This window comes from Drosophila biarmipes, chromosome X, assembly GCF_025231255.1.
Source record: "Drosophila biarmipes strain raj3 chromosome X, RU_DBia_V1.1, whole genome shotgun sequence".
NCBI classification, from domain to species: Eukaryota; Metazoa; Arthropoda; class Insecta; order Diptera; family Drosophilidae; genus Drosophila; species Drosophila biarmipes.
Genome location: NC_066611.1, coordinates 12,384,760 through 12,405,185, shown reverse-complemented (window position 1 = coordinate 12,405,185; position 20,426 = coordinate 12,384,760). Strand labels below are relative to the sequence as shown.

Sequence of the window (20,426 nt, the reverse complement as noted above, 5' to 3'; positions counted from 1 at the left end):
CATATCCAAAAGATAGCTGAAAAATTCAGAAGTAGTTATGGCTCCCAAAAATAATATTTTACACTGCATACTTTCAGGCCCAGGAAGTAAACAAAGTTTTCTTCTGTATTTCTCATATTTTTCGGTTTATTTCTGAGTCAAGCTAAACATACACTCCATCAATCGCCATTTTTAACTCTCGTAATTATAGTTTGTATATGTATATATATTTATATAAAAAAAATGCGGGTTCTTGCTTGATTTTGTGTTGGATATATGCGGGAGTGTCTGTGAGGAGGAAAGAACAAAAAAAAAATGGTTGAGTGTTCTAGCTGTGTTTTCGCGTTTTTTGCAACAATTTTCACAGGAAAAACGAGGGAAATGCTTAATACAAAAGTTGAACCAACCATCAATCGCTTGCATATATAACTTATATATTTAATAATAATAATTATCATAATAATAATAGCTTAAATATTACAATACAGAATGCAGTTACAAAAGTAAACAAAGGAGCAAATCAATCGGGAATCGGGAGTAATTGCTAAATATATGTTGGATGTGTTTTAGCGTGGAAAAAAAGTAACTTTGCGGTAAAGAAAAATCTCCAATGCTTGCTGCAAACATCAGTTCATCATTGTTCTTTTGTGTGTGTTTTTTGTTTGTTTATTTATCCCTACTCATTTGCTTTCGGTTTAGAAAATTACAAAAATTGCATTAAAAATTTGTTTCGATTCACTTCGTTTACAATTAATAATTGGAGATATCTTTTTGTTTTCGTTTTCCTTTCTATTTACTTCTCTTCTCTAGCATGCGAAGTGTTTTTTATACTTTAAACTATTTCGTATATATTTAAATATATATATTTAGATGTATTTATAAAAAGCTTTTCTGTGTGGTTTCTTGTTGGTTTGTGTTGTTTGCATTTCGCTATTAAACTTTAAAATATTACAAAAAATGTATGCATATGTATAATTAAACAAGAGAAATATCTATATCATTTATTAAATTGCATAATTATTACGGGCTTTTCGTTTAGGTGTCTAAGAGCGATTATATTTAATACGTTTAAGCTTTAGTGGTTGTTTTAGTTTTAACATTTTATTTTTACGGGGCAACACAAAAATCGATAAGTTGAAGGAAAAAACGAAAACTAAACGACAGAATTTGTAAGCTGCTGTGCTGCTTTTCATTTTTTCGGGGTAAATCGATTGCCTAAATAATATATTTATGTATATTACAATGCAAGTTAACTTGGAGTACGTGTTTGAGTTTGAGTTCTGAGTGTGTGGCAACTAAATTTTGATAATTTCTGCTGTTTGCGTGTGTTGTTCTGGTGTTCTCTAAGTTAATTATTTATTAACATATCGGTCTGTTCTCCATCTTCTACTCTGTGGTTGGTGTTATCCGTGTGGCCGTTGTTGTTTTCCAAGTTGTTGCTGCTGCAGTTGTTTGTTGTTCATCGTATGGTTGTCGGTTATTGATGTTCTGGTTGTTGTTGTTCATCCTACAGCAGTTGGCAGCAATGAGAATTGGGCTTCGGCGGCTGTTTCACGTCCGTCTGACGTTGTTTTTTACGCGATGAAATATCCCTGATTAGATCATAAAATACCTGGACATATAACAGAGATTTATTAGTACATTTTGTATTTCATTACACGTTTTCATCATTAATTTTTCAGGTGGTGGGGTTAAATTGTTTTTCTATAATTACAGAAATTTTGAAAAGTCTCTAAAACCAAAGAAGAAAGAACAAACAAAGGAAAAGTTTAAGCAGTGTCTTAAACTTTCTTCATTCACCATAGAACAGGAAATTTCAAAACTAACAAATTAAGTCCAGAAAAATAAGAGAGGAAAATGTAAAAATGTAGTATTATCTCTTAGTTTGTTAAAGCTGAGAAACTACCCGTTCTTTGTATTTTGCTTATGGTTTTCATACACTAAAAGAAAGGTTTTAAGAAATACAACCGAACCAAATTAAATTATGTGAAAATGTCAAGCATATTTCAAAAGCAAATTCAAATTTATTGAAATGCTTAAAAAAAATAGTTCCAAACAATCTTGTTTTATAAAAGTGTTTGTATAAGCGTGTATGTGTATGTACAACTTGTGTGGGTTTTTGTGGAAGTGTTAGTGTCATCTGGAAAGTTTTAGGTTCCTTAGGAAATGTAATATTTTGTTTATAAAACCAAAACCTTTAGTTCTTAAACCTTGGTAAAACGTAATAAGGCTTTCATTGTTTGTTCACCATTGAAAAACTGTTTATACCAAACATATTCATGCGAATACCCCATATTAGAGGGTGGAGTCCTTTGAAAAAAATTTATACATTTCAAAAAAGAAATCGATAACCTATGCTTTTGAAACTTTTTAGTTTTAGTAACACTTATTGGGAATGACAAAATAGGAAATTGTAAATTACAATTTTATAATGATTTATTTCCATTTATAAAAAGCATAAACCCGTGGGAATGTTATCGATTCTTAAACATAACCTCAAAAATGTATACCTATAAAGGCTAAATTAGAAACTCCAAATCTCGATCTATGCTATTAATATTGCTATCAATTTTTCTTCAGTGTTTATCCCAAATTTCAGTGCTAGTCTATCTAGAAGGTTAAAGCTTTCATGTGTTTTTAGAAGAGTTAGTTGTATGTTCAGTGTTGGTAAACGAAATATTATACAAAATCATATAAATAAATCCAACAAGCGGAAATGTAAAAAAAAATAATATATATATATATAAATTGAACCAAGGTCAAGTTATTAGTAAAATAGATTGAGAAAGTGCCGAAAGCAATCAAGCTGGGGGTTAAAAGCAACGAATTAGAGTGTCTACGGGTTAGGTGGGTGTGGTCATATACTCATATAGGATACATATTATAGATCGTATTTGATAGTGGAAGAGTTGTATGCACCTAATGCCTAAAGTAGGGTACACTTAAGTCTCCGCTTCTTGCATCTATCTTTAGCACGCCCGCTCGTGGCTTTCGAATCTTCGGTTTTTCGTGATCTTATTTCGCGCATCAAATCAAAAAATACCTGTAATTGTGGATTGGGAATTAAGAGTCATATACAAAGTCATCAGCATCAGAGAGTCAATTAGTAAACGCAAGTTCAATATATAAATAATGGTCAGAGATCGAACCAACATAATTACACACACACATTTCCATTTCGTTTACATGGAGGTCTATTAATTAGCTCTTGGCATATGTATATCAATACAAGTACAAAATAAAATGTAAATAATATTTGTTAAAGGCAACTACAACGTTGAAAGCATGGATAGTTAGCCTACGACTTTATATTTTTTGCAGTGCATTAATTGTGTGTTCAGCTGTGTGCGTGTGTGTGTATCTGTGTGTGGTTCGCTGTGTATGTGTGGCTGGGAAAATAAATCAACTTGATTTACCAAGAAAACTATAAATCAGAGGTTTCTTAGCTTCTCTATGGGGTCTTTGTCTATTTGCTTAAATTTAAATAAAGATTTTAAATTAAATACTTAGTGAATACATAATAAAAACTACTTTGCTACTAATTTTCTAATTTTAATGATCATCAAAAGTGCAATTCTTCAAAAGAATCCCATTATTTTACTAGTAATACATTTTCTAATACTATAAGATTATAGGATTTTTCTGTTTCATTTGTACCATATTACAGTTTAATTCATCATTAGGTTTTTCCCTTGATTGTTTTGCTTCCCGATAAGATTTTTATATTTTTTAAAAACCATAGCAAAACTGCTGACATTTTTTCAATGGCTTTGTTATCTGAACGCCCCCACTTATCATTATCATTTGCAAACGCTCGAAATGTTAGCCTTGAATTGAGCGTATGACTATAAAGACAGAGAGATCTTTGAACTTGGATTAGCTTAGTCTATAATTCTGTTTTTAACATCTTAAAAAATAACACTTTCTAGGAGAGCAAATAGCATAACTATGACCCTTATTTTTTTGCTACTTTTTTTAATAATAATTCTCGTAACCACTTAAATTTAAGTTTTAAGTTTTTTTCTCCCCTAAGACTCGCAAATACTTTTCAGTGGACGAGTGTTGGTTTTTCTAATCACAAACCAGCTCTACAGTTTGATGAAACTCAAACAACATGATAAGAATACACTGTAAAGTGAGTGTTTTGCTTGATAGAACGTCAAATATAGGTGGTACTCAGTGATGTTTTCGTTTGTATGTGAAACAAAGAAAAAACAAATCACAGTAAATAGGCTCTGTAAGGAAAACTAGTTGAACGAACTGAAAACCGGGTGCAGTTTTAGCTTGTTCGAGAGAAACCTTTTAGCTTGCCAATTCTAAAGTGTTTTCATTTGCCTCGCGAATGGATCGTATCGCTTCCTCCTCTGGGGTGGTAAGAATATCAACTTCCCCTCGGCGGGAGCCGCTCCACCACTCACCTTGTCCACATTTTCGCGGGTTTTAGCCGAGGTCTCCACATAGGGCACCGCCCACTGCTGCGCCCTCAGCTGGCACTCGCTCAGGGCCACCTTGCGCTTGTCGTCCAGATCGCACTTGTTGCCCACCAGCAGGAACGGTATGCTCTCGTCGTTCTTGACCCGCAAAATCTGCTCTCTGGAAGTTTAAAAGGAGAATTTTACATTAATATGGGATTCATGAATCAAAATACATCATTTATATACATGAAGCAGAAGCTGGCGATTTTTCTTAATGAACGAAACACAACAACTTGTCTAAAAAAAGTAGAAATAAAAAATATTATTTGCATTTTATTGAGAAAAGAATTTTGAAGTTTACAAAATGTTAATTTTTATTGGTAATTATTATATAATAAAAATTAAGAATCATATTTATGGTGTAATTTGTATATAAAAATTAACATTTTATGAATATTTCTAATTTTGAATTCATTTTTAATCAATTAAATATTGGTAGTTCAATGAAATGAAAATAGATGTTTTTATTATATGTATATAAAATAAGAAATATTTTTGCTACAGTTTATCATGTTTTTCAACATTTTCTGAGGACGAAACCGAAGTCTTATTTTTCCAGTCTTCCTAATTTTAGATTAAAAAAAAACCAAACACATGTAACACTTAATTTATTAGAAATCCCTAGGATTTGCCAATGTGAAAATGAGAACCTCATCAAAACGGATAGATAAGCCCTTATCAGAAGAAGTGACTCAGTGCGAAAGCCAGCAGGCAAACAGAGAAAAGCATGTAAACATACACTGCAATGGACAGGGGAACTCATAAATATGGGAAAATAAATAAATATAGGTGGTAAAGGCACGCCCCTTGTCACTGGCCGACGTCTAATAACATTTTTCCAGTCATATTTATCTGCCTGCAGCTATATTAAGTTGCCAAGTTTGAATAACTCAATTGGGTCGATGGAAAGCGGGGGTCTCAAGTGGGAGTTGGGGCAAACAGCGATATGGCATAGTCACAGGTGGAATTACCAGGAGCTACTAATCAAAATATAAAGAAATTAGATGGTGTGTACTAAGGGTTTCAATTATTAAAGAGGTGGCCTAACTAATAATAATATTTTTTATTCCTAGAAACATGATAAATTTTTAGACCCAAATAAATGAGTCAAAAGAATGATATACCCAAACAGGAAGTCCGAAAGTGATTAAAAAATTACTCATCAAATCAAACAACAAAATTATTTCGTAGCTTATTTATAAACCCATTCAAACTCCAAGGCAAAGAAATGAATAGGGATTAATTACACATCCCAAAAAAAAGGGGGGAAACAACTGGACCACTTGTGTGACTAATTAGCAGTGCGAAATAATAAAAACAAGAAATATGAGGTGGCCACAACGGAAAGTAAGGCTCGTGTGGGAAATAAAACCGCGACACTTGTCAGCCCGAGACGCGACACTCTCGAGAGACCTCAGGGAAAATGCTGGGAAAAGGCCGGGGGGAAAATGCAGAGGGCGGGGAGCCAGAGAACCGCTTGACACACTCACCTGAATTCCTGCGTGGCCTGGAAGCTTTCGTCGTCTGTGATGGAGAAGACGCAGAGGAAACCCTCGCCGCTGCGAAAGTAGTTGTCTCTGATGGCGGCGTAATCCTCCTGGCCAGCCGTGTCCAATATGTCTATTTGTACTTCCTCGCCGTCCAGCACAACCTGTTTGGGTAATATTATAAATGTGATTAATTATCCGCATTAAAAAAATCAGCAACCAATAATATTTATATTTTTTCTGATACCAACTTAAACACTAAAATTAAGAACATGTTAAAAAAAACTCTTTAAAGTTGTACACCTTCTTCCAAACAAAAAATCAGGGTATTATATTTTATTTGCCATTCTATTTTTTGTTAATCTGAGGAACTTGCACTTTAACTTATAGAAACCCCTTTACTTTTTCCTATATTCATTGGCCTATGTGGGACTTATGTCGTAAACCTACTTTTCTATATAATACATCTATGAAGTCTATTTTATTTTTATTATATTATATTTCTATATAAGGATTGCCGATAACCCTTTGCAAAGTATCTGGAAAACCTATACTTCATACTATAAGAATCTCTTTAACTCTAACTCTAAGACTAGTTATTTAGATCTTATTAGGTTTTTATTATATGATTTCCGAAAACCATCCTACGGATCTGAGGAAATTGTACTTCATATCATAAGTACCCTAGCCTTTTTTTATACCTCTATATATTTAATTTCTCTACAAAAATCAGGAAGTGCTATAATGCTATTAAGATCTTATTTTCTATATCGAAATTCTTAAAAAATCACCTTTCCAATCTGAGGAATTAATGCTTTATATCATATTTACACCATCTAGGGCTACCATATACCACTTTTATATTATTATTATCACAGGAATCCTCACCTTTTTCCTATAGCTATCGGCCTTGGTGGGCTCGTAGTCCTCGACGAACTCGTCGTACATGAACTGCAGTGTGAGGGCGGACTTTCCCACGCCGCCGCTGCCCACCATGATGACCTTGTGGAGCGCCGGTCCGGCTGTCGGCTTCTTGCTCATGATGGCGGGATCTGCTCTTCCACTGGCTGGCACACTCTCTGGCTGGAAGCCCGAAACAACAGAAGCAACAGTAAATAAATAAATAACTAAGCAAATAAATGGGTGCTTCCTGTTTGGACGGTCGTCAGCAGATCCAAAAAGGTATAATATATACGCATATTTCTTGTCGTTGTTTCGCCATGTTTTTCTCTGTTTTTGGCGTGCAGTTTGTGCAAATACATAAGGTGCGAATGGGTTTATTTAAATGGCAAGTTATGAATGGTGGAACTGCAAAAGAAACCACGATCTTATTTGTGTTACCCCAAAAAGATTGCAGCTGTCAACTTAACAGTCGGCTCACAGGTTTACTGATTGTTTTTGTCTCGGCTTTTCAGCTTTTCTCGGGGTTACGTAACCAGCGATGGCAATAAGAAAAGCCGCCAATGATTCGCCATTGTACTTTTTACACTTCCAATGCTCTAGCAAGGGGTATTTTTGTTTATTAAAACATTAATTTAATACTTTTGGTTATCGATTTTTTAGATAACTTTTAATCGATATATTGAAGTTCAAATACATTCCTCGATTATGTATTACTATATTTGAAAAATAGTATATTCTATGAATAGGATTATATATAAATACCTTTTGATCAAATTCTTCTTAAATAAATGTAACTTTTGGAGAACCTAATCGATATACTAAAATATCGATAAATCAAATACTTTACTCTCTTGTTTATTTCTCATTCACAAAACAAGATTCATTCAGTATTGGTTTTTATTCCATCCATTATTAATACATTTTAATTATTTATTTGTATCATCATTATTAAAAGCAATTAATTCGTGAATAAATTAAATTTGTCTATAAATAACTGATCTTTTTACCAATAATATTTCTTCAATTGTTTTGCTATCGCCATATTTTTTGTATCTACATATAGAGTATCTCTATCTTCGCATAGCCGATTGCCGCATTTGCCGGCTTGTTTCTTTTGCTTTGTTCGAGTCGCAAATGAAGCATAAAATGAAAGGTTCATTGAACTATTTACACATGGCGAAGCGGGACAACAACAGCACATACGAGCAACATATAAAGGCCAACATACAGCAGCATAATGCAGACCGGGCCAAAATGACTCTGGGGTTTTTTTTCGATTTTTTTTTGTTTTAGCTGCTGCCGTTTGCAATTAGCCTTTTGTGACCATTCATGCCCCGCCATTTCCCGAAAGCGCCTTGCATTTGCTTACTGCGTCATCGATTGCAATAAATTGAGGCATTGAAAAGTACGCATTGAGGGAATGGGACTGCGAATGGGATACATGTTCCCTATAAATGAGCCAAAGAGAAATCGAGACGCACGTGGCCATTTGGCAGTTGGCCAATTTCCATTCAAGAGTTCAAACATTCGAGCTGATTTCCCCCACCATAGACAGCATCATTTTCCAGCCTAACCCGATTTTTTGAACACCCAGCTGGCTCAGGGTTGCTTGGGTATTTAAGTTACCGAAAATAACCACAAAATTGGATACATTTATGCGGCACAAATATTAACCGCAATGAAATCGTTGAAATGCAAAAGCATTAAAATAATTATCCATGGTGGCTGCATGGGTTAAGTTAACTGGTTTTGCAAAGGCTAAGGAAAATGGGCGCAATACACACTTATTGTAATATTAAGTATATTTATATGTCTATAGAAAACGATACAATGATAACACATTTTGTTAAGCCGGTTTTGAAGTATAAACTGAATAGTGGAGTTTGCAAGCAATTATTTTTATTAATTTAGTATTATTATTCAGTGTGCAAAAAAGATATTTGGTTACTATATGTAATATAAAATATATTAATATATAGAGAAAGCCCAATATATATATTGACAAATTAGTTTTATATTTTTTTATTTATATATTTGTTTCCAATTTTCAAAGGCTATAACTTTTTCGGTACCCATTATTAATCATTTCTTTTTTTGGACAGTTAAGAAGCACTAAAATGTATTACAAAATGCATGGAAATATATAAAATATATATCAAACTTTAAAGGAACGGCAGAAGTAACAAATGTGTTACCAAAAGGGTTTCTCCAAAAATAAGCCAATTCCCTTTATCTCCATTTCCTCCGTCTTTTCAATGTTTGTTCTTTAGGTTTTAGTTTTCCTCTAGCTGCCTTTCCATTTGACGCGGCGGTGGAAAAGTGGAAAATTGAATGGAAAAGCGGGCGGGCGGAGGCAGCTGGCGCTGTCGAATGAATCCGGAGGCAACAAGTCAGTCAGCCAGCGAAATGAAACGACGGCGGGCAATTGTCAGTCAGTCAACCAGTTGGGCCACCACTGCGTATGAGTAATCAGCGTTAGAGCTGCACGTCAATCAATTTTTACTCGAGAGAGTGCGCAAATAAAAGGCTGCAAAAGAATGAAAGAAAAAACTTCCCACACCCAGGCTGAGTCAATTGAATTGTCAAGGAGGATTGTTGGCCAATTGCTGGCAGAAACACCTGGGAATAGCGGCGGCAAACTTGTTAAATTGCATATTACTCATACGCAACGCTGTGCGAGCTTGACAACGCGAAATACGGGAAAAACCTGGTGAATCAAAAATGAAGGGGAGTGCATGCACTCCTGAATACCTCTTACAAGGGATTCATGTTGATACATTAGTTTAAAAATATAAAATACAAATATATAATAACCTTTACTATTTGTATTAGAATTTATTACTCATTTTTTATAATTTGTTAAAAAAAAAACATTTCTGAACATTTGAAAAATACGTGTAATCATTTCTTTACAGAAATTTATATTTTTAATAATTTTATAACAAGTAATTTGATTTAAATTTATAAAACATTTTGATTATAATTTGTTAAAAAAAAAAAAACAAAACACTTTTTCATTTTTTCTTTAAATAAAATATATTTATAATAAAATATATTTACAAATTTCAAAATATTTTAACATTTATTTTCTTTAAAATTCCTTTAAAAAATTTAAAAAATTTGCAAAATACTTTCCATTTTCTTTTCTTAGAAATTCCTTTGGCAACAATTTAGTTTTTAATATTGCCTCTGCAACATTTTTTACGAGGGCGAAATTCCCCAACTCTAACAGAAAACTTTAAAAATGCATGAAATCATTTATGGAGCACATAAAACGATCATAATAATGTTTCCAAAAAAATCTTTTTACGATCTTGAAGACCACACTTTTCCGCATCTGCAGTTTCTCTAAAATTAAAATTATGGCCAAGACTACATGGTCCCAGAAGCGGAATGTGCATTCCCGATCAATTTATAGTCGAGAGCAGGCAAAAAATAGTGAAGTTGCACAAATACAACTAGGAATTTGCCATTTCCAATTGAAATATGGCCGTTCGATCAAAACTCCTATTTTTTTGCAATGAAAAAACGTTGGCTTGGAGGTAAACCGTCGAGTTAGACGAGATATGGCTCCCATGGTTAATGGTGACCGGTTATGAACAGCACTCGAAGAAGCCGAACTTATCACATGAACTGGAACTGCTAAAAGCTTGGGACAACATCAATTATTTCTCAATAATTTCGATAAACTTGGACCCATTTCACTTGATTGTTATTCTGGAAATTCGACAAATCGTGATTAGGAAATTAGGAAATTAATTTCTGAGTTTTACTGGGAAAACAACAAAAAATGTCTGCTGATTCTGCTGATTAGATTATTTGCCGTTTGGGAATTTGGAAATTATATATTTTGGTGAAAATTATATATTTTTCCTTAACCGAAAACTCGTAAAAACCAATTTAATTGTTATAATAAAAAAGCCAAGCAAAGAACAAATGAATTTTTAGTTTTTAATGGCTGGCATTAAAAAAAGAATTCCCTCTAATTAAAAGGCGGGCAAAAAATAGAACGAATTGCAAAATAAAAGTACACAGATATATACGTGTGTTGAAAACGAAAAATCCAAACATTTCGTGTTTGGTGGCTGCGTTTTGCGGAAATTTCATTTGTTACCTATCGGTGAAAATAATACAGCCAAAAGGTCGTTTCACCTGTCATGACGTAATTCCCTAGTTGTTGTTTACCCCAGCGCCACCCACCACCCACCACCCCCAGCTTTGTGCATAAATTAGCCAAAGTTCTTGTTAGTATTTTAAACAAAAACGGAATTTCGTTTCCTCTATTTGGTGTGTGTCAACATGAATTGCTCTTTCATGTTGATCAAATATTAATTATTAGACTCGTGCATTCGGTTTATTGACTTGTTCTATGGCGTTTGTAAAGTTTAATTGTTTTCAAAGATTTCAATAGAGGTTGAGTTTATAATAAACATCAAACAACTTGTTCTCCCAATAAATACAAAAAAATAAACAAGTAGGAACCTTCAAAGTTTTTTCTAAAAATTCTTAAACGCTTTCTACTTTTCTTATAAACTCATCTATCATTGTCAAATATTTGCATTTCAAACACACTCTTTTCAAACGTTTGTACTCATGTTAATTGAGCTCTATATTTGTGACATTTAAAATGATTTTTTAAAGTCCTTTAAAAATATCTTTTTAAGATTATATTTAAGTTGTTTGTTTTCTATAAATTTCTTTCCATTTACTCATTGTTGGTACCTCAAAGCTTTTTATTTTATAAACAAATTTTTAAAATAAAATTTAAAAGCAGCTTTGAAATGCTATCTGTTCGATATATTTGAAAGTATTTTTCTAGTTACTTTACTGGCTATATTATCAAAGATAGCTTTAAATATTTACTTAAGTAGACATTAATCTTTAAGACATCAAAGGCTAAACATTTTTTTTTCTAAAATTTCCTTTCACCTTTTTCCCGCTCGAATGAGCCCACAAACTATAGTACTTTCGTCGGCAACAATGTTTGCACTTTTCCCCTAAAGTATATAAACTACCTTTGCCGATTTTATACACTTCGAGTGAACTTTTCGCCCGGGCCAATTATTTAGTATGAATAATCGTACCGCTTGTGCCGATATTTATTTGGTCCCAAGTGATTTTGAACAGACCATAGAAATCGGCGATCGAGAGAATTTATGAAGTTTTTCACCATCTGCAATTTCCCTGCACATTTTCTGCCATACCTATATACACTTTCAAACCCCGGGCTCCGTTGGGCGTCCGATTTGTTTATTACTCATATCATGGTTTCGCCTATTTTCCCATTCGATTTCGATTTGATTTTTCCTTTGCTTTTTTCTACTCGGCTTTTCCGTTTATCCCCCCTTTTTATAGTTTTTTTTTCGGTGGTGGTGGGTTGCCGATGACGTCAGTCTTAAGCGTCTTCTCCTTTTCGAGTTTAGTTTTTCGTGCCTTTTCATGGTCTTCAGCCACGGTTGCTTTTATTTTTATTAGTACAGTGAGCTCTTTGATTAATTGACTGCCTGAAAATATGTGGGTACTTTAGCGAATTTCATATAAATGAAGGGTAGAAAAGTGAGGTTACCTGTACCCTAAGTTTTCGCTGTGGAATTATCATTATCGTATTTATAAATATGATCATAATAGTATCAAAATAGATCATGAACTATGCATGAAATATAACAGAATAGAATTTTAAACCAAAGGTATTTCTGCCGGTATTTACTGCAGTTTAGCATAATCTTTGGCCTTATCAATGCTCAAAATTAAAGAAAGCACATCGTTGCTGTTTAAGATTATCGATAACAAACCCAATTTAATTATCGATATACTATTATCAATTATTTGTATACAAAATATAAAAGGTTATCGAAAAAATCAAAAACCTATCCCGACACTGTTAGTTAACTAACTTTATCTATCAATTTAATTCATGATACAAAAATCGTTGGCACAATCGAAATTATCTATCGGTCGTAATCGACCGTTTACTGTAGTTGTTTCTCCTTTTTGTGGGTGGTTATCCAAGCGTGATGTGTGGCATGTGCAACTCGAAGAGTTTAGTTTAATGCTTAAAGTGCACGAAAGTCTACGAGTTTACCGCTATTACCAGTTCCCACAAAGCGGGTCTTTCGTGCCTTCTTTCTCCCTTCTTCTCGCTCCTCCGTCTCTTTTGTCACCCTCTTCGTGTTTCTGGCCTTTGGCATTGCCTTAATTTCCTTTGGCTCTTTGTGCTGGCATTATACCATTAGTGGGGAGGTTGCTCTAATGACACCTTAAGGGGGTATACCCAGATATTATGTATATCAGGTGAGAGAGTTGGGGTCTCGGGGGCTCCTCTGGTGCTCTCCTAAATTTATGTTCAATTTACAGGTTATTCGGGGTGATTTTTGGGATCTTTTTAATGTCTGTTATTCCATCTCCGAATATAAAAAAAAAATCGATGATCTCTTACTTTAATCTTAACTTGGAATATATTATATTTTTTTTAATTTTTTAAGTACTGGAATATTAAGATATCTAAATGTATTCACTATTTTTTTAACTAACAGGGCTTTCTATGAATATTTTTTGTATTTTTTAGATCTCTTTAGTTATATATACTGTTACTTATTTTTGAGGTACCACTTTGGTCTAATTCTTTACATAAAATATTTTTTGCTGACTGTTTTTACATTTCTTTTAACTCTCCACCTTGTTTTATATTTTGTATAATATTTCAGATATTTTATAAAAATTCCTGAGTATTTTAATTTAAATTTTTGTAGTACCTGGAACTCATCTTTATCTTTTGGGTACTATTCGGGTCTGTATCTTCATTTACTAGTTTTTAGCCAACAGTTTTCCCATCTTTCGAATGCGTGTTGCGTGTGCCTCGGGAAATTCGTGTCAGAGTTTGCCATGTTTGCTTTGCTATAGCTGCTTTTTTCTTTGTTTTGCTAGTTCCATTTCAAGCCTAACTGTTAAATTAATGAATTTATATTTAGCTGATTTTAGTTTACTTTGGGCCTTGTTGGCGTTGTTATGGTGTTATTGTTGTTGCTTGACTGCCCCCGTGTTGCTGTGGTTTGTTGGCTATAACCTTGGGGGCCGATTTTGTGGTTAACAAAGTTACAGTTAATGCAGACAGAAAAAATAAAGGTTTATCGTTAGTCTAAATTGTTTCACAGTTTTTGATCTGCAAATAAAATAGGTAATATTTTTATGTATCCAAATTCCTATTTTATATTCACCAGTACCTCTGTTTCAAGTTAATTTTTTTTACTTTCATTTAAAAATAAAATAGTATGTGTGCCATTTTTTTCATGTGCACGAATAGGGGCAAAACGAGCCGTATTTATAGACCGCAGAAAATGTTTATAAGACTATCCTATAAGTTTATGGTAATTACTGGAACGATTTTATGGCAAAAATTCCTTTGCCTCGAAATCAAACAAGAAAAGCCAACTAACCAGAGATAAACGAAATGCCAGACATAATTGAGCAATTGAAATGCTAAAATCCCTTTTCGAATGCCACGCCCCCCTATTTTCTGGCTGCTCTTTGACTGGGTTTAATTTTCTGCCAAGTTTTTGCCTCCCTTTTATTTATTTTGCTGCGCCATTTGCAGAATTTACAACAAGTGCAGCCAGAATTTCCCGTCGCCGCTTTTCTTTTCTTTTTTATTTTAATTTATTGGCACTCTTTTTTGTTTTGTTGCATTCTCCAAAGCGCAGAGGCGTGATTTTGTAAAACTTCCGCACAAGATTAAGTTCAATAAACTGGCATGTGTGCGGAAAAAAGATGGAAAATACACGCACACTATTGTCTATCCCTCTCTCCCTCTCATTTTGCCACTTGTCATCACAACTTCTTTGACTTTGTGTGGGAATTTTGCATTTTAATCTGTTTTTTATTCTTTCTCCTTTTTTGTACATCACTAAATGCAGGTCTGGGTACTCCAAGGAAGTGAAAAAGAGATGGCTGACATGGTGGGAAAGAGATAGAGATGGCCATGCAGTACAGAGGTCAGTAATCGAGCAGCAAATAAATCTCTATAAGTGAACTTTTCTTATTTCATTGAGGGAAGGCTATTCCTCCGTTCGATCGGTTCAATGCACTTGTGCGATTAAGGCAAACTACACTGCATAACAAAATTCGACAAACGTAAAAAAATTAATCGGTTTTATCGATATACGCTAATGAACTCGATAAATCGTAATACAACCCTGTTATTTTCTATGAAAAACAAGATTATTTGTTTTTAGCTATGTTTTCCTATCTATTTATTGACTTCTTCCTTTTCTTTTTGATATAAAATTTTGAAAAACTTTGAAATATAATTTTAATAAATAATAACTTGCCTTCTAGTAAGAATCAACTACTAAAATGACTCCCATGGAATGCTTTTTATCTAGCTGAGTCACTATTTTTGTGACTTATTTGAATTTGCATTGAGTCAACGATTTCGACGCCGCTGCGCAGTCGCGTGCAACGCTTTCAATGTCAAGTTGAAAATAGCTTCTCCACAGAGAGAAAATACTTTCATATTTTACAATATTATAAAACAATATAAAATTAAAGTTCTTAAATCGTGTATACTAGTTATTATTCTTAAAACTTTTATAAGTTCAACCTTTTCAAGATTCAATAAAATATATATTCCTTAAAATAGAGCACTTATAGGTAAGAGTGTAAAGATTCCTAATCATTCTCCCAGCGTAATGTTGTTTTTAATTGCCTCTGCGGCCCTGTCGCTTTGAACTATTGTACATTTCTGCTGACCCCTCCGCGAAATGGGCAAGTATCTTTTTTTGCACGCCGAGAAAGTGTTGGGGAACTTGTTCATTTGTTGTACATCTTTTTTCCTACAACTTTCCTTGCACATGTTGAGGAAAACTTGTCAAGCGAAATGCGTGGCTCGGAGCCATTTACAAAGCGTTTTATTTGGACGAGCAAGTTTGATCTGCTTTCGGAGATAGAGATGGATATAGCCCCGTGCAAACACACAAAAAACCAACTCAATTCACACCGGAGTGGTAAAAGGAAAATAGGTACAGATACGAGCACAATGCGTGGGAAGTGTTTTCTGAAGCGAGGAGAGCATAATTAAAACCTAGGCATAGTCAGCTGTGATAAAAGATCTTCGAATGCGATAGGCCAACAACAAAAGCCATGGAGAAACACTTGAGAACCCGAGCACAAAGCCAAATAAAACCTGTATGAGGCCTGTATAAATGGCTAGAGAACTTCGGAGATGCTGATACGATGATGTAACAACCGAAGTGGGCAAACAAATAAATGATTACGCGAACTCGTCGAGTATCTGTGGGATTAACCACTGGAAGATCACATTTTTAAGAACGAAAATGGTACTTTGATTTAAAATAAATGAAGAATTTTGTACAACGTCAGAGAAAATACTAAAATACCACAATTTAAATGCCTTCGAGAAAATAACGAAAATACTGAAAAATACCAACTAGAGTAAATACAATGTACAATTTGTACAACAATCATTTAATTAGGAATTTATTAAGCCATTTGGTTTTAAGAAAACTGATAATCGAAGCCATTAAAACACATTCGGTCATCGTAAAAACCCAATAAATGAGACATGAACTCTTCCCTTTGACAAATCACATTATGGGACCTTTTCTTTGGCTCCTCCCGAAGCAAATTGAGTGTACATGCATTAGGCCAGCAGCAAAAGAAACTTTTATGTGGCCATAATAGAGTCTTGGCCAACAGAAAAGAACCCATTTCTCTGATTTGTCTTCCTTGACGAACTCCCATTAGAAGTGAAATTAGAGCAAATCACAGCTTGATGTCTATAAATTAGGCTAAGTTGCCAAGTTGCGCTATCTTCTGCCTTTGGGCCAAGTTAGCAAATGTCGGAGATGCCGACAAACAAAAGATGAGAAAAGTATATAAAAACTGTGTCACTGCGCGAGATCGTGAAGATCATGAGTCAGTGCGGGTTTTTTTTCTACTCCTCTATCGTTAATCTTTTCTCACCTGCCATAGAACTGTATTAGAAAAAGGTCAAAGGCAAGAAATATAACAGAAAATAACAAAAAGGTCAACATGAGTTCAAGTTAAGCTTCTCACATGTTACTAAAATATACAATTTTCTTAATTATTAAACTGTCTATTTACAGTTCTAATAACGATTCGTTTTGCTGGGATGTCAATAAACAAACAAAATGTTAGTGTTGCCATGGAAACATAAACTAATAAATCAACAATGTACAAACAAAATTCTGTCAATATATAGACGTTTATGACTAACAAATAAATTATTTTGTTTAAAATAAATGAATAATGTTGTACAACGTCAGAGAAAATACTAAAATACCACAATTTATCTGCCTTCGAGAAAATAAGGAAAATACTGAAAATACCAAGTAGAGTAAATATAATACCACAAAATATACTTTTTATTAAAAAAATATACGAAATGGTTTAATTTCGGAAAATTAAAAATCAATGAACTCAATAACAGCCCAAACGGCACTTCCCCACCATATGTCAACCGTTCGATGGCTCAGTTTTGGAGCAACTCAGAACGCATTTTTGCGCATAATTCTCTTTTTTTTCCTCGTTCGCTTTTCGTTTTATTGCTGAAAGCTTTTGACGCCCCTTGGTAACCAAACAAACAAATAATTAGCCAGCGTCGGGTGAGGGGGGGAAGAGCACGGTGTGTGTGTGACACACATCGGAAAAAACAAGTTGTTCGGGAATCATCAAGGAGTGAGTCAGATGGAAGAAGTATTAAATTAAAACCAGGAGGCTCTCAAATTGATCTTGAACTTGAGCTTAATTAAAAACTGTAAAACATGAATTCAAACAATTTTTTCTGTGTCACGTTTCCAGTTTTCAATTTTTTTACATTATTTTTTGCAGCGCTTTTAACGTGATGAAAAAAAGACGGAACATGAAGCGGCTTACGATTACGGTCATGATGATCTAACGCTAATGTCAAAGTGGCTCCTCCGATTAGCAGCAGAATCCAAAAACTGGCACGTTCGTCGAGATCAAGAGAAATGGGAAGGGGCAAGAATAGAGCGGAAAACGGGTCAAACAAAAAAAATTGTATCCGCAAATGCCCCAAAGCGAATGCCACAAAAAAAACGAGCTCACAAAATAACTGAGATTATAGCAAGACTGTTTCTAGGAATATTCGTGCATTTTAAATGACAAATATGCTACAAAAAGTTCTGGGAAGACACCGAGAAAAAATACGGCCTCGCGATAAAAAGTATTTTTGACTTGTTCAGAATTTTGGATTAAAATTAACTTCGACTTATACTGTGCGTGCAATAAAAATACGATACTTGGGTAAGCTTTAAAACATATCCTTAAAACTAATTCACTTATTTATTATGGCAAAAACCCAAATATTTTCGAAGTCAAAAATACCAAATTGATCCTTTTTCTAATTTTGTAACTGCAGTATTTTTCAAAAGACGGCAAGTGGAAAAAAGCAAAAAGAGTTAATTATAATACAAAGTATTTATCTTTAAATTCAAAAATAAAAATAAGTATTTAAAAATTACATGTTGGACGATTTACTTTTACCACAACAAATATAGATTTGAAAGTTGCTCTTAAATATAAGGGATAAATTTCATACCAATTCTGAATTAAAAAACATTTTAAAAATGGCAAGGTTGTAAAAAAATGCATTTTTTTCGTATGATAAAATATTTATTTTCTGAACCAATTTTGTAATAAAAAAATAAATTAAATGGTTGAAAAAGGTAAGTTTTTAAAAATACCTTTTTTTAGTGATTAAAATTTATTTTTTATATACAAAAATAAAAGTTTCAAAAATTAGCTTAACTTTCGATTTTTTAGCAAAAAAGTGAACAGTATGATTTTTACATTAGGTAATTAAAAAAAAAATAAAAACTAAAATAAAGAGCAGTAAAAATAGCAATTTTAAACAATTTTTTTTTTTCATTAAAAACCTGCAGTATTTTTGGCGAAAATACCGCAAGGTAAGGAACGGTAAAGGAGGTTGATTTCGAAGGGGGCGGTGGGGGCGTGTGTGTGTGTGCGGCATTTGTGTGTGTATGAGTCAACGGGCAAAATGCGGGCGGCGACGGCGACGTCGACGCCGACTGCACCTTGCACAGCCCGCGAAAAGAGAGGGCGATAAGGCAGGGGCGAGGTTGCGGCGCACGAAGGGAGAGGGAGCGAGAGAGAATAAGGTCAAGCGGGGTGCGGCAACAAATATTTCCGCTGATAGCCGTTGATAAAAGGCTCGCGCTCTCTTCCCCTTCCCTCGCCGCCGTCTCCTTTATTTTCGCTGAATGGAGCACGCTCACACACACACACAGAAGCCAAATGCCTTTTATTTAGTTTACATTTAAATATTTAACAAGGCAACAAAAAAACCGCCGAGAGAAATTTCACTTTTGGGCTTGGTTTTTTTCGCCTTTTGCTCTGCACACAAACGCACACCGCACACACACACGCACGCTTTCTTTGACGTCGACTGCGACTGCGACGGCGGCAGAGGCGCCTTTTGGCGGCTTTTACAAAAGTTGTTTATAAAACAAAAGCCTCAAATTCCCTTCTAGCTGTTAGCCAATTCGCGTGCGTGTGTGGGTAAAAAGAAAGTATTTTTCGGCATGGCAGAAACACAGAAAAAAAAACGGTATCAACAAGAACAACATACGAAATATGCGTAATCACTTATTCTGCTGTAGTTGTAAGCGCTTGTGCTTCTCCTCTCTCCTTTTTGCGTACTTCGTTTTCCTTTTTTTTCGGTGTGTTTTGCGTGTCCGCCTGGGTCCGCCGCTGCGTTTGTTGTTGCACCTGATGCACTGAACAAAAAAGTGGGGGGCGCGTCGGAGACGAGTGGAGCCTGCACAGGAACAGGATCGGATCACAACAATAAGTTGGCTGCCTTTCGGTTTCTCTTTTCCGCCGCACGCCGCAAATAAAAAACCGATGGTTTTGCTTGTGAGTGTGAAACTAGATGGAGGTGGCAGAGGGCCGATGGACCACCGATGGTTTCGATATGTGCTAGGCTGTCGGACATATCGATACTCGACTATCGATGGTTACTCCTCACTAAATGTTAAGTGCAGCGGGGTAACAGAAATGTTAGGGTCAAGGTTTTAGCACAACATTTCTGTTAACTTTCGATATATTGCTGTTTTTTCTAAATTATTTTAAACTTTTATTATATTTTTAAAGAAAGTTTATAGCTGGTCATAATTAATTGCAAATAAGTGTTCTGTTGGCGGTGTTTTACTTTCTACATTTAAAATCGCTTGCACACTGAAGTTACAATATCGAGGCAAATGTCTCAAGTTCTTTGTATTAAACATAGTTTGTTGATTTTAAGACATTTAATTTTGTTTTCCTTAAATTACACAAACACTCTTAATTTTGTTTCCATAATTAATTTATTTTTGTTAATAAAAAACATAACATTCTGCAAATCGATAACAATAAAACTATCGATGTTATTAACATCAGGGTGTCTCCTCTACTCCGGGAGTGTGTATCAGCTAAAATCGGACTGTGTCTCGGCTAATTCCAACATAAAACCACCTAGTGATGGGCAAACTTCGATAGAAACCCATCGATATCGTACCAAATTTAT

The 20,426-nt window shown here is 34.3% G+C and overlaps 1 protein-coding gene across 3 annotated transcripts; it reads right to left on the bottom strand.

Moving 5' to 3' along the window:
• Nucleotides 1-392: 392 nt before the first annotated feature.
• On the bottom strand, nt 393-19,797 carry LOC108025717 (ras-related protein Ral-a). 3 transcript variants are annotated; one of them, XM_017096274.3, is made up of 6 exons: nt 19,491-19,797; nt 6,830-7,024; nt 5,945-6,105; nt 4,398-4,572; nt 2,899-3,022; nt 393-1,591 (listed from the first exon to the last, which is right to left on the bottom strand). In XM_017096274.3, exons 2-5 carry the CDS (start codon nt 6,980-6,982, stop codon nt 2,906-2,908), a joined length of 606 nt encoding a protein of 201 aa, XP_016951763.1. In that variant the 5' UTR covers nt 6,983-7,024; nt 19,491-19,797; the 3' UTR covers nt 393-1,591; nt 2,899-2,905. The 3 variants fall into 3 exon arrangements, with proteins under 3 accessions (XP_016951763.1, XP_016951762.1, XP_016951764.1); XM_017096273.3 differs by having other exon boundaries at nt 19,562-19,797; XM_017096275.3 differs by lacking the exon at nt 2,899-3,022 and having other exon boundaries at nt 19,562-19,796.
• Nucleotides 19,798-20,426: the final 629 nt, after the last annotated feature.